This window comes from Polyodon spathula, chromosome 22 (assembly GCF_017654505.1).
Source record: "Polyodon spathula isolate WHYD16114869_AA chromosome 22, ASM1765450v1, whole genome shotgun sequence".
In the NCBI taxonomy this organism is placed as follows: domain Eukaryota; kingdom Metazoa; phylum Chordata; class Actinopteri; order Acipenseriformes; family Polyodontidae; genus Polyodon; species Polyodon spathula.
In genome coordinates, this window is record NC_054555.1 from 4,389,668 (window position 1) to 4,404,767 (window position 15,100).

At 36.5% G+C, this 15,100-nt stretch overlaps 1 protein-coding gene across 2 annotated transcripts; it reads right to left on the reverse strand.

The window, feature by feature from the left end:
• Window positions 1-242: 242 nt before the first annotated feature.
• Window positions 243-13,901, reverse strand: LOC121297265 (RNA-binding protein 27-like). 2 transcript variants are annotated; one of them, XM_041223470.1, is made up of 21 exons: window positions 13,699-13,901; window positions 11,812-11,930; window positions 11,586-11,725; window positions 11,410-11,489; window positions 10,648-10,838; window positions 9,878-10,150; window positions 8,744-8,968; window positions 7,719-7,870; window positions 7,277-7,430; window positions 6,914-7,058; window positions 6,434-6,593; window positions 5,921-6,112; window positions 5,238-5,375; window positions 4,477-4,602; window positions 4,038-4,112; window positions 3,771-3,938; window positions 3,474-3,578; window positions 3,026-3,217; window positions 2,632-2,715; window positions 1,528-1,638; window positions 243-1,256 (listed from the first exon to the last, which is right to left on the reverse strand). In XM_041223470.1, exons 1-21 carry the CDS (start codon window positions 13,755-13,757, stop codon window positions 1,173-1,175), a joined length of 2,973 nt encoding a protein of 990 aa, XP_041079404.1. In that variant the 5' UTR covers window positions 13,758-13,901; the 3' UTR covers window positions 243-1,172. The 2 variants fall into 2 exon arrangements, with proteins under 2 accessions (XP_041079404.1, XP_041079403.1); XM_041223469.1 differs by having other exon boundaries at window positions 9,878-10,153.
• Between the last annotated feature and the right edge of the window lie 1,199 nt (window positions 13,902-15,100).

The following is a 15,100-nucleotide window of genomic DNA, read 5'->3' on the forward strand; positions in this document are numbered from 1 at the left end:
CATCTTCACTCTGATCTACTGGTGTACTTTTTTAAAATAACAGATTTAAGACCGTTTTAAAAAAATAGATATTTTGGTTCTTTAACACTAACAAGTTACAGGTTTTTGTTTTACTAAGGAGTTGGTGAGGTGGCTCCGAGGAAGCCGGGGGGGAATACCTTCATGATGTCAACATGTTTTTGATGGCATCGTGAAAGGTATACATACAATTAACGGTGGATCAAATTATTTAAAAAAAAAAAAAAAAAAAAAAAAAAAGAGGATCTATATCTCAATATCGTTAGCAACATGTGTTTGTGCTGGCTTTTGCTATAAACCCGTAACAAATGTTCAAACACTGTCTTTCGTTTAAAATAAATGCAATACATTAGGTAAGCAGCTTACCCAATGGGACGCATTTCCAGTGCAGAGCTTGCAACACTGCAAAATTCTACTTTTGAAACAATTACAGTTTTTTACTCTACTTTTCAATTCCAGAAAATGGTGAGCATCTTTTAGAAGAGCAGTTCAAAGCCCTGTAAGGATTTAAATAATTTCCCTTAGTGCTTCTTGTTCCTGCAAAACAAAAGCTCTGGATGAGCACAGGCCTGAAGGTAAAATCTTTTAAAAAGGCAATTATTTTGACACCCTGGACTATTGTAATTTCTTTATATATAGTCAGGTTTTGTGTATTTTCTTTTATCGTTTGTTTTGTATATGAAACACCACAATGACGATCACAATTACATTTTACACAAGGACTGCAACATTTCTTCCTAACAGGGGTTTCAACTAAACACTAGAACTAGAGAAGTTTACTGGAATGCCATACTCTTATAAGAGCAGCTAATTTTAACAAAATTAAAAGCTAAGCAGGAGGGGAAATAGGTGAATATGCAGAGCATTATAATGAGGGATGGGGCTCGCAATTCTTTTTTGAGGTTGGATCTTTGTAAACACAAAAAGCGTGCCAAGACGTGAAATTAAAAGACTGCAGTTTTGTCATTTTCTCACATTCCTATTTTCTCTACTAGAAAAAGTACCATTTCAGATACTTCAATCATTTTGGCATCCAAGATCTCAAAACTCAACCTTTCAGTTTCAAAATACGTGATTTTTGCCTTAAGAACTAAATTGTTCTTTTAAAAAAAAAAAAAAAAAGTCCTTTTCACAAAAAAGGTTATCGTTTCCTCTCATCTTCTCCAAGAACGAGACTCATCTTCATCATCTTCGTCATCATCCTCCTCTTCCTCAGGCAAAAGAGCGCTTCCCGCCTCCTAGACAAAATGGAAAGAATAATGAGAACAAGAAAAACATGACCACTCTGTATCTCTCCCACCACTGAAACGTTAAACGTCAAACCTCATTTGAAACGTTAAAAATCAGGATAGTCAAACCAGTATTAAAAAGATCACCTATACAGAAACCCACCATGAATGCCACCCTTCCCCCTTTAAAGAACACACACACAGTCTCTCGAGCTGTTATGATAAGCAGGTTTGACTGTCGTTGATACATGCGATGGATAGATTGTGCATCTCTTTCTACCTCTTCCTTTGCTTCCTCTTCATCTGGCTCTGTTGATATAGACGGAGTCTTGGGCTTATACCACGATATCTGCAGAGTGCGACCTTTGAACCTTGCACCTTGGTTTGCAGCCTGAAAGAAAATGGGATACAACTCATCACCCCTGCATCATGTAATCCAAATCAGTCACCACTGCATAAACATGCAATGAATTTAAGCAGCACACAGATGAAACTAAAATATGACAAGTTGTTCAAAACAGGTCTATTCAACCGATCCAAACAGTGGCTAAATATTGCTGCTTCATGGATTACAGCTGGGTTTACTATTTGGGTGCCAAGGTTATACATTGTATCGCCTTGAAAGTACGCAAAGCCCCTTCTTTAATGATAAAAAAAAAAAAAAAATTAAAAAATGATGCAGTATTTAGGTCTGTTGTTGTTTAGATAGACCTAAATAGACCACTCTGCCTTTCAGAAACCAAACATCTACCACATTGATTGTGAAGAGAATACTAGGTCGCAGGCTTGTTTGCAGTAACCTTAGCACCCTCTACAGGCCTAATGTGAACCTGCACTGGCATTAAAATAAAATATAATAAACAAAACAAGGAAAGGTAAGTATGCCAAATGACTATTCAAATATTGTATATTATATTATATGTATAATATTTTGTAAGTAATCAAACCATTTGAACAGATTTTAACATACACAATGCAACTGAACTGCTATTAGCTTGATTCATTTCATAATACATTGGCCAAAAACAAAAATATCAGTTTTACATGCATTCCATTCAAACAGGGCATTTGAAAAAAAAAATCTGTAACCAACTATACAGTCTACTGGACTTCATTGCAACAACAGACACTGGGGGTCTGTTGAGGAGCTCAATACAACATGCAGTTCACCTGACACCTACGATCATGTTACAAAACATATCTTAAACAGACCTGGCAATGAACGTCTAGAAAAGTTGAAAGCCACACAGATGATCAATAACCTCTAGATCACTGGCTTTGAATATTATTAATATTAACAGTTACTTACAAATCTAAGCATTTTCCCTAATGTAAATTATGAATGCAGTACACAACACTTTAAAATAAAGAAATGACATCTTACATTTTCCGCTTCACTTCTTGTTCTGAATGTCACCACAATACTTGTTGCATCATAATCATGTAGCTCTTCAACCTCCCCAAATTTCTGAAACAAAATAAAACAGACACTTAAAACCAAGGGCCATCACACATTACATTTCGTTGAAAAGTAGACAGGAAAAACAAATTCAATATTATTATTTATTATTATTATTATTAGTAATAATAGTAATAATAATAGCTGGATTCTCCCTGGTCTGAAGGTTTTTGCGCTCTGTAAAAAGGAAGCAAATGTGTTCTACTGGAAGATCACCAATTATTCATCTTTAAACTTTCACAAACCATATTTCTACCTGCAAATTACCAGTCCACCTTGGAAAAAACCCACATTTTAATTAACAGAATTGCTCACTTACTACAAAGTGTGGCATTAACTCCTCTTTTTCTTCTTTAGTGACCCCCCGTATTGCCAGCGCTCTTGGTCTGTGATCAACCACCATGTGATTCATCACTCCTCTTCCCCGCACACTTCTCCCTCGACCCCTCCCACGGCCTCGGACTGGGGCAGCCTTTCCACGACCTGCGGGAATGAGACCCAAGCGGGCAGCCTGGAAAACCAGAATCGGCATGATTAACCGCCCTTAATGACTCCACCGACTCAAAAATACTACCCAGAACAACTTTCTCAATTTAATCTATATAATATCTTGTGTTCTCTGCACACGAGGATGGCACAGACAGAACTCTGCCACTTGCGTGTTGTTAGGATGACTTGCAATAAAAGTTATCTGCAGTATGCCTCTTGAATGAGCTTCAACTACAGCATTAACAAAAGCAATTGACACCAATTCTGTTTTCACTCACCTCAACCTGAAGTTGACCAAGTTTCTTTTTCAAATCTGTAGTGTCTTCTCCTGAACTCAGCTTTTTATGAAAATCCATTTCTGCGTCTAAAAGTTCCTTTTGTGTCTTAGGGGGGGAAAAAAGAAATTAATAAAGAAATCATCAACATTAAAAATGCACTTGGAGATATTTATTATACAAATTATGCAGTGGCGCAAAACTAAATATTGGATAAAGATAATGGTGAGTTTTTTGTATTTCTGTCATATGCCACCAACATTTCTTGTCCCCAACCTGTAAAACACTTTCAACACTTACATCTATTTTCGTCTTGGGCTGAGTGGACTTCAGGGGAGTGCTGGAGTTTGGTTTTATTTCATCCTTCAGTTGTGAAATCTTATCCGTAAGCTCTTTGAAGGTTTTCATGATGTTCGCTCTCTCCTCTGGCTTCATATTCTTATTTTTTTCAAGTCTGTTGATTAATACCTAGAATACAATGATAAAAAAAAATACTTTCAGAAATGTCAATAGCTGTAAAGCTTGCAAACCAATCTTTTTTTTTTTTTTTTTAATATAAGCCCTTACCTTTTGGCATTCAATTTGTTTCTCCAACATTTCTTGCTTCTTTTTCCGCATGTCTTGTTGCAATTTTAGTGTCTCCTGAAGTTAGAAAAACCAGATGTAAATGAACAAAGTTATTCAGATTCAAAGCTAGTCTCCTCAGAAAGCCTAAGATAAACAATATATTTACAATGATATCAATATTTAGCCATCAAGATCAAATATTCATTTGGGTTTTCACTCTTACAGCATGCCATTCGACAACTTGAATGATGTCATGTCATTTACTTTTAACAAATATAACTGGAATTGTATGTAGATTGTATGCTTTTATGAAGTCTAATGGTTCTGTATCTACTTTGGTAGCTTGTTCTCCTTAATAAGCAGCTGCTCCAATTAAGAGGCTACTCCGATGTATAACATTTCAAATAAGAACCAGTTCCCAAAGGCTGTAAACATGTACCTGCTTTTTCTTCACTGCCTCGTGTGCTTCAAGTGCTTTGGTTGATTTTGCCATTGGTTTTGAAGTCATCTTCATGACTGGGGAGCTATAGACTGTCTTCAGGTGACTTGCAGAGGTATTCAAACCCTAGAAAATTAAGTGTAAAAACTATTGACGGCCTGCATGTATTACTGAATTATGAAAACAAGCTTTGTTACACAATACAGCTAATGACACACGAGTAACCAATAGTTAATCTGCACTGAACGTATGTTGGAAATTATAATGTCTATCTACAGTGTACCTAAACTGAAAGCCCAGCCTCTACTTACCCTTCTTTGTCACATGCATCTGATGAAAGTATGGTTAATTATTTTTTTAAAAGTAGACACTTCTATTATAATTAAATCATGCATGCATCCAAGGACTAGACACAGGTCACTTTATGCACTGAACTATATTCAAACAATACCCTTTGAGGAAGGCAAACATTCTAATCCAACCCCCCATTTTTCTCAATTCCATTTGCTAATCCTTCGAAAACATACCAGAAAACAGTCTAGTTCAATGTAGAAAAAACGACCTGCTCTAACACAGTGGTTGTCACATCCTTTATTCTCTTGAGAGAATAAAGTACACTTAAACAATGCGTCACTTCATATCAAAAAACCAACATGATTTCAACTACTCTGTTGATCGGCAAAGCTATGGGATTAGAAGACATAAACAAACTGGTTTAAAGTATTCATTTTGGTGACAGTTGAAAAGCACATTGCTATTACCTGTGAAATCTCTGCTGAAGCACTGGTCTGGATGAAACTTGTATGTAGTGGATCAGCTTTATTTACATCCATTGCTCCAGGTCGGGTTTTCATCTTATTGAGAGAGAATGACCCGGGGTTCAGCAGCTTGTTCATTACCTTAAAATTAAAAGAAATCTGTATTTAACTTCTGAAGGTATAAAGAAATGCCTAAAACAAACACCCTCCCGCTGGAAAACATTAAAACACAACAGAAACATTAATGAAGTCCTAGCCCTTTGTAAAGAACCAAACCACTGCATCCCAAGACATCAACACAGACTACAGTACATTCATCAATATTTCTGTTTGTGAACTCCACATTTTATTTATTAATATATATAGAAAAATATATATTGTTAGAAGAGATGTGTTTAGTTTTATTTATTTTATATATTTGAGAGATACAACACATAAAAACATACATCAAAACCAGCCTGTATTAACAAAAAAAAAAAAAAAAAAATAAAAGAATGGATAGAGCTACTGTAAACAAGCCTGAAGCACATAAAACAGGGGGGTGGGTGGCACAGCAGGACCATTCACAAGCCTTTTGTCTGAGAACACAGCTCACCTCATGTGCAATGACAGGTTCTCATTACATCTTTCCCAAGGCCCTGACAAGCAGCATACTTTATATTGAGTACACTAAATGAAATGCTTACATTGGCATGCTGAGGTACTGCTGAAGCAGCCTGAGAGGGTGTCTGCTGTTGCTGCTCATTACTCTCCCGGTGCCAGTACACTCTGATAAACCTGTTATTTAAGACAGCCTCCGTGCTAGAGATAGCCCTCCTGGCTTCCTCATTCACAGTATACTGTATGAGAGCCGCTTCTGGATCCCCTCCGAAGACAACCTGAAAATGAAAAGCCAAATCACTATCAAGAGAGCGAATGAATACATCAGCAGTGCTCGCAGGCACAAAATAGTCTGCACTTCCTATATTCTGAACAGCGTTTTTTTTCAATATAATGTGCGAACAGACACCTCTACCGGCAAGGACTTCCAATCAGTAATAATAAAGAATACTTTTGAAAAGTCTCAGCTGTGCCCAATACTCAGATCTGGTGTGATTATTATTTCCAAAGAACAAATAACCAGCCAGTAAAAATAAAAATATGACTTGTTTCTTTTAGCACATGAAATAAAACCCTTTGGGATGTTATGGAAGTCTTACCTGAATGTTAACAATAGTACCAAATTTGCTGAAATGCTCATTCAGTTTGGCAATATTGTTGATATCCCTGGGGATTTTGCGAACTTCAAGCTTGGTGTTGGCGTAGGCGTAATGATTTTTCTTTTGAAAGCCAGGTTTATGCTGGTTGTTGAAATTTTGCCTTAAATCAAAATTCAAGAAAATGTTAAAACACCTACATAACCGTTGTAAATATTATAAACCAACAGTAACAATGTATTCATAAGAACAGATTGGTGGGATGGGACATTTTCTTTAACAAACAAACAAAAAAGAAAAAACAACTGTATAATAAACTTGAAAAGTTCACCTAATAAGTTAAGAAATGACAGACTAAGGACCATTCCCTGATCTTCCTCCATGGAAGATAGTAACTGTTGCAGATAATTCCTATCTGCACAAGATTAACCCCACACCCCTACTTAACAAGACAAACACCGTCTTGAGAAACACTGCTCTTACTTTTCCAGCCAGGATTTCTTAGTTGGGGGGGCGTCAGTGACAGCCATAGGCCTCTTCCTGTTGTCTTGATCACTACTGAATCTTGATAAATTATTATTCATCATGGCCGAGGCTGATGGTTCAGTCTGGATAACTATATTGGCAGCTAAAAACAGGATAAAACATTAACAAATCCATTTGCAAGGACACAATACACCGTTTCCAAGAAGTCTAAGGCAAAGATTTTTCATAGGTAACAGATTTATATACTTAAATGAAAAATGTTCATCTTCAAATTAACCTGTTTAAACAAAAGTGCATGTACAGGTTCAATAGAAAACAGTTACATTTAAAAAAAAAAAAAAACGCAACAGCAGCTATTACCTCTTGAACTTGGTACATCCATGTCACTGGAGGTAAGTCCAATAAGATTTGACCTCTGGGTCTGTATTCTGGGGATAAACTGTCTGTACTGAGGTCTGCCTGAGGCTGTGATACCAGGTGCCTCTGGGTTATAAGCTTCAGGATCATAGTTAAAAAAAAAAAAAAAAAAAAAAAAAAAAAAGACCAAAAATAGTGGTTTAATAAAGCGAAATGTTAATTATAACACCCCCCCCCCCCCCCAACATGCCTATAAAAGCAAAGAAAGCTGAAAAAACAGTTAAAAACAGTACTTTAAGCATTGCTTTAATCAGGAAATAAATTGTATTTTGTAGCTTCCCCATCAGAGCATCTACAGGTGCAAGTTTGGTACTGTAAAATATCTCTGAGATTCACATTCTATATAAACACCCAGGCAATAACAATTATCATATATATGCTTACACTCTGCTAATGTATACTGTGGGTGTGGAGGTATAGAAGGACGAGGAGGAAGAGGAGGAGCTGGTCCTACTCCTGTTGGTGCAAGAGTAGAAACTGAGCTTGTTCCAGAGTGTTCACGATTATCTATTGCACTTGCTGGGATTAAAGGTGGTCCTATAAAGACACCATGAAAAAATACTCTAAAAATTGCAAATTTATTTTGCACCTTTCATCCTTACAAGGGAAGACACACATGAAAAAATACTGTGACTTTCTACAGATGTACATGTTTGACTCAATAGCTAGCATTGAACACCAAGGATTAATGTACCTGATAATACTGGATTAAGGATCCAGATGGCAAGAGAAAACTTATGTTTTTCCTCGACAATAAAATAACCATGTGGTGGGGCTCATACAGTGCTCCCCCTTTATAATACTGTAGCCAGGAGCCATAGTTAAGAGATGTGCTATTGTGCTATTTATGTTCCGCCTTCTAAACGACAATATTGGTGTTAGTGTAATGGCATTATGGGGCAAATGGGAGCCATGAGCGCATTGCCTTATAACCTGTTCCGCAGTATAAAAGACCACCTTATAAAAAGGGGGAACACTGTATAATGCACAGAGAAGAAGAAGAAAGCTGGTCGAGTGGATGCTCACAAGACAAAGAACCAGGTGATTCTGAGTTTCAATCCCAGCTGCGCCACAGCCTTTCAAGTTGGAAGCCAGACCCTTCTGTATTTTTTGCTGGGCCATCTTTCTCAGTAATATTTAAATCAATACAACTTGAACAAAACCGTCTATAGCTAAAGCTTAATAGAACCATTTGATCATTTTTGTTATCAACTAATTTACTGCATGACTTCATTTTTAGGTTATTTAAATGAATGACTCATGTTTGAGCAGGTGACTAGAATGAATTGTCATTTGACACAGCAGGTGACTAGAATGAAGCATCGCTTTTTAGTGCTCTGTGTACTAAAGGAATTAATATACTGGATATTCTGTAACTCACACAAAGCAGCAAAGACAAAGGTTACAAACCTGGCATTGGGAAGATGCCTGGGGGTGGAGGCTGCCCATGTGGAGGAATGGGTAACCGTAGGTTAGGGGGCATCCCTGGCATTTGGGGCATTGGGAGACCAGGCGGAGGAAGCCCAGGAGGTGGTGGGAAAGGAATCATGGTTGGCAACGTGACGTCATCCACTATTAAAGGGTCATTGCCATGGTCAAAGGGGCAGAGGTCACCACGCACACAAAATCCTCTCTCTGGGGGAAAAAAAAACACAATAGTTATAATGTCTCTTTTTAAAGGTTGATAAACACAGGAGTGTAAGAGTAACATATATTAAAACTGGTAAATGCCGGAATTACCCAACTAGTTATTTGGCTATGCAAAGAGCAAAGAATAGGTCAGATGAAAGCACCTATTCAAGAACAGGTACAATTATGCAAACTCAATTTAAAACAAAATGCATTTGCGGCCAGTTCAAGCAGTGTATTTCTCCACTCTCAATAAAGCAATCTGCTCTAGTTCGATATGCAGCTGGAGAGCTTGTTTCCCTAAGAGATGGATGCTATAAATACCCGTGTAAATGAGGTAAACAGACAGCAGAGGACGCTGTCCTATGAGAATGCATCCAAAAGGGATCAGTAGTGTGACAAAGGGCTGTTTTTCAGAAAGGATTACTCCATTATGTTACACAACAAAAAATAAATTGTTTTTGGAATGAACACTGGTAGCAAATATACATTTCCATATTGTTATATGAAAAAAGAAACAATAACAAGCTTCCAATTCTCTAAAATATTGTACAGCCTTATAATATAGCACAGTACCTTGCCCAAGTTAACTGTTTTTTCCCCAAAACTCTTTAGACAATTCTGTATCAGTGGGAGAGCGTACCAAAAAAAAAAAAAAAGTATATGGTTTACTTTATCTTCATGTTGATAATAGTATATTTTCTGGAATACAATTTCAAACATTCGTTACAGCCTCAATTTAATTACAACAATGTAATTTGGAGAAGAAAAAAGATCCCTGTGACTAGACAACATTTTACACTATAATTTGTAAAGTTAGCATTACATTCCATTAAAAATCCTTCAAGCTTTTTGAACTCGTACATGTCTAATACAACAGATCAACATTGTAGGGACACAGCTTATTGTCCTCACCGTCGTAGTCTCTGCAGCGGCGTTTCTGAGCGGTGCTCCTGCTGAATGGCTTGCCTTCGTTGTGTTTAGAGTAATAGTTAGACCAGCTCTCTGTGGTGCTGTCTGGGAGGTGAGCAGGTGCTACCACGGCAACTGTGCTGGGGATAGCTTGGCCCCCAGAGGAATACTGCTGCTGCTGCTGCTGTTGAGGCTGCATGGAGATCGAGGTTGGCACAGACACTGGGGCATAACCCTCTAGCTCATTCCTCTCCGCCTCAAACTTTAACCTGTGATCTACTAAAGTCAAGAGGATGTTGCGTTTTACACACAATGTGACAATCACAATGCCACCTCCTCACGCAATCCTTCCGTAGACCACAAAGCAGCAGAATTAAAGTGACGTTATCTTATTTAGCGTGAATTTATTACAAACTAAATACTGCAAGATAGCATACATTATAACACTGATTAAGGGCAGGATATCAAATAAGCAAGGATATTATATGAATCAGTTTTACTCAATTATGAAACATTAACAGATAGAGATAGCAAATATTACACATTTTTTCAGCATGGAAAGAGCCTATACTGAACTACACCTGTTTAAACTTTTTTTTAAATGGATTAATAGGTTACATTTACATAAGTACAGGGTGCAGCATTAAAAAAACCTGATTTCATTCAGGCTACCAAGGTCAAATGGATCCATCAAAATGAGAAAGACCTATAGTCAAAACATTTGCTAAATAATTTAGGGAGGTACCAGTGCTTGTTACAGTAAAGTAACTCACATTTTGCTCGGCTGTGATCTCTGTCTCCACTCTTCCCTCTGCTACCACTTCGACTCCTACTCCTGCTGAAGCTTCGCCCCCTGCTGGTTCCCCTGCGCCGATCATAGCGCTCTCTGTACGGGTCACTGTTCTTGTTATGCCGGTCACAATCTCGTCGCTTACGATCATCCCTTCTCTTGTCATCACGATTCCTAAATATAGTCAATTCTCATTAATACGAATTTGAAGGGACAAGCAAAACAATATTATCAGGCGTCCAAGAGAAATGCATACCGCCAGTTTTTATTGAAGTTACAAGAACGCTGAAATCAAACTTCAATTATAGAACAATGAAAAGTATTATAAAATTTGAAAGTGCTGTGCATTTTATTGAAAATACAGTTGTAAATGAACATTTTAAAAGTATACATTGTAAATGAACAGCACTTGAAACCTGCATGTCCCACATTTTCAGAATGGTTGACACAGTATTTTTCTTCCCTGGAGGGGCTCCAAAATAATTTGGACCAACAGGGAATTTGTGTTAAGTGAATTCATATTAAAAGTAGTAATTTATAATGAGTGACTGCTAAATTTGTCCGGAACAATGCAGAAAATTCGTAGTATCAGAATATTTGTCTAATCTGAGTTTGTTTTAATGAGAATTGCCTGTATATTTACAGGAAAAACAGCGTGTTCCATATTCTTCAACCAAATACCATCAGCAACAACAGAAATACTCTTTCTAGATAAAGAAATGATATTATCAGAGATGAAGCTTACCGCATTTCATTCGGATCAGGCCGGTTTCTCAACGGACTTTTCTTTCTTCTTCCATCCCTCTCTTCCTCCAAACTTACAGTCTAAAGATATACAATATTTTGTTTAATGGGATATTTTACCGCAAGAAATACAAACTCCACTTTAATAGGGCCTTAAATACTCGCTAAACAACTTACCACTTCTTTATTTTCTTCCATTTTTTGACCTCCTGTTTTCATTTCCACTTTTGCAGCCTCCTTTGCAAATTGATCTTGATTTCCCAAATATTTTTTTGTAGTTAAACCTTCAAAAAGTTTATCCACAAAGCCAGTTGTTTCTGCAAGTAGATAATTTAAAAACACAGGTAAGCCCCAACAAACAGTGATGAAAAGCATGGTGCTAAATTTGATTTCCAGTATTTACCTTTTTGTAAAAAGACATCCAACTGATCAGCACAAAGTGCCTTTAACTCCTTTTCAGGTTTGTCTTTCTTTACTAAGGCTACAACATAGTTTGCCAAAGCCGAAGGGTCTGCATCACATCTGTAAAGAAAATGTTTTCTTTCACATATCTCACACAGAATCAGTATCAGGGGTCTCCAACCACAGTCCTGGAGAGCTACTGTCTTCTGGTTTTCGTTTCAACAGAGCGCTCTGTTAAACTGAACCAATAATTGGCTTCATTAGTCAAGATTAACAGGTGTTCCAGATCTTCAGCCACTGATGACATAAAATGGACACCTATAAAACCTGAGGATTTGGGGATCTCCAGGAGCAGGGTTGGAGACCACTACAGTACAGCAATGCAATTCTCCTTTTAAATTAATAAACATGTTTAAATGACATGCATATGTTTGGTCTAACATGAACAGGAGGCAGATGCAATGCATCAGTAGGGCATTAGTACTGTAGTAATAATAAAAAATAATCTTAATCACAAAATCAATATATAGATCACAACAACCTATAATAGCTGCTGAAAAGGCTGTTGTGCAAAACATTTAATTAAAAACCATAAACAATGTTTTATTATTATTAATAATTGTAATATTTAGTTTGTTTTGTTTTTTTTATAAAGGATTCCATGTCCTTCACGGCATTAACATTAACTCACTGTAGTTTAATAATAACATTTTATATCACTGTTGCAAAACATTCAAGTTAAAAATGACATGCACTATATATATATATATATATATATATATATATATATATATATATATATATATATATATATATATATATATATAGAATATAACATATGTGTGTGTGTGTATATACATACACATGTCTTGTATGTATGTGTGTTAGTACAGACATTGGTACTTCCTTTAACCATGAAACAGATGAAATAATAATAATAATAATAATAATAATAATAATAATAATAATACGTTCTTACAAGGCTACATTTCCATGGCAAATACCTGTGGAATCTTACATTTACTCACGTGGTGTTGGTCCTGTCCTTACTGCTATTAATAAGAGCTGTATCGTTTGCATATTTTCTAGTATCTACAGAACAATCACGCTGTATTCTTGATGAACACTTAGTATTATACTGCTGTTGTGTTGACAGCTATGAATCGTGTTGTGCCAAGTCTGGACCAAATATATGCATGTTCATAATAATAATAATAATATAATTATTATTATTATTATTAAGCGCTTAACCAAAGAGTAGATATTGAACAAACTAAATCCCAAAATTAAATCAATGGGTATTTTACTAATTTACAAGTATTAATTGAGCAACATGCAGTGACGATGAAGTACAAAAGAAAGTTACCTATAAGTACATTGAAACAAACAAAAAAAAAAACAGAAAAACTTCATAATAAAGCATTCTTATTTTACTCGTAAACCGCAAAGATACCACATTGGCCTTCCAAACCTGCACAAATTCACTTATTTAATTACTGTGTGTGTGTGTGTGTGTGTGTGTGTGTGTGTGTGTGTGTGTGCACACAGCAACAGAGTCCAGTGAAACACAGGAATCAAAGCCAACCTGAAGTGTCTGTACCTTCAACTTAAAACATCCCAAAACTAAATCAACTTGCATTACTGTAATCGCTGGCCTAGCGCCCCTGCATCACAGTGCGTAGTAGTAGTACAGTGTGTAACCCTCCCGCACTGTAACGCTAATTTAATCACATTTTTCTACAAGTAAAACAAAATATTATTTTCTAAACTCACCACAAAATGTACAGTTTCAACATTTCATAAAAGAAAACGTCGTAGTTGGAAATCTGTAAACACTTCATGGACACATCAACATTTGTTGTCATCTCATAAATGTTAATATACTTACATGGGCTGCAGCAGTTTTGACAACCACGATTTCAGAGCTTCCACGTCCTCTATTATCATCTTCTTTAAACGTGTCTTCAAATACCAACTATAAGTAAAATATATAACGCGCTAATCCCACTTTCATAATCAAATTTAATAAACTGAAGTCGCACCTTTAGGCCTAATAGCAACTTGCAGGTCTGACAAACTGCTTTACGTTCATGAGCGGTTTCCGTTTGACTGGCAGGCTGGCAAACCAATCAGAACTGGGATCCTGAACGGGGCTTAAAGTAATCCAATCAGCATACAAAGTAGGCGGGAGATGTGGATCTCAACAGATCAGAATGTTGACGAGGATTTTCAATTAAAAATCACTCAGTTACACGATATAATGTATTATAATGGGTTTTTTTTCCCATTGCTTTTGGAAGTGATCAAAATAAAGTCCTGCTATAGACAGGATTTGTGGTTTTAATTACAACTGTAGCGCCTGTTTTTTTGTTTGTTTTTCGCCTCCAGGATAATACAGTAACATAATAAACAAAATAGACAGAAAGTAGCATTTTTTAAATAAGCGACTAAAACAAAACAAACAAAAGAAAAAAAAAACAATACATGCGATTTAAAAAAAAAATGTGATTGTTTCTTTGTCAGTTTCAGTTATTTTATATAATTCGGAAATTAAAAAACAAACAAACAAACGATTATTTTTCCATTCTATTTGCGGTTATGTAAATAACATGTAATCCGTTAAACGAAAAGACTGACCACATGTAAATTGGGGTAGACATCGTCTAGAATTATTAAATAAATATTATCTAACTTCTGGTTTCACAGACCCCAACACTATTACTAAAGGCTTGCATATTAAACACGTGAACTTTCTTTTGAACAGGATTGACACAAATCCTAATTTGTAAACGTCTTCTCTTAAATTTGATGTTACACAACTGTCAAAAGTTTATCTCAGTCTGGACTGTGCTGTCCCGCTGATTGCAGGCAGCTTCCTGAAAATATTATTACAACTGGCTGGTTTAAGAGTGGTGTACTGTAATCCCCGCCATGGAGGCTGTCACTGACGATGTGAATTTCTTAAAAACTACACAATGGATGTCTTATATTAGTAGGCAAAGAGGTTTGCTTAGGTTTATGGATTGGGGTGAGGAGTTAGGTGAAATATTTATGGAATTTGGAGGCGGGGTTGGTGCAAGAGCTCTATTCATGCCACCATCCCCCGCAATCGTTTTCAATGTCTTTTATATATGATCCTTTCTGGTTTTAAAAGTGTCTAACGTTTCTGGCATGGTTTGATGTTCGTTTTCATTTGATGGCGAAGCAGAGTTAATTTGGCTGATGTAACTTAGGCTTTGCCACGACATGTCATGCATGTCACATTTGACCGCTTTAAGTTTAATGTCCCT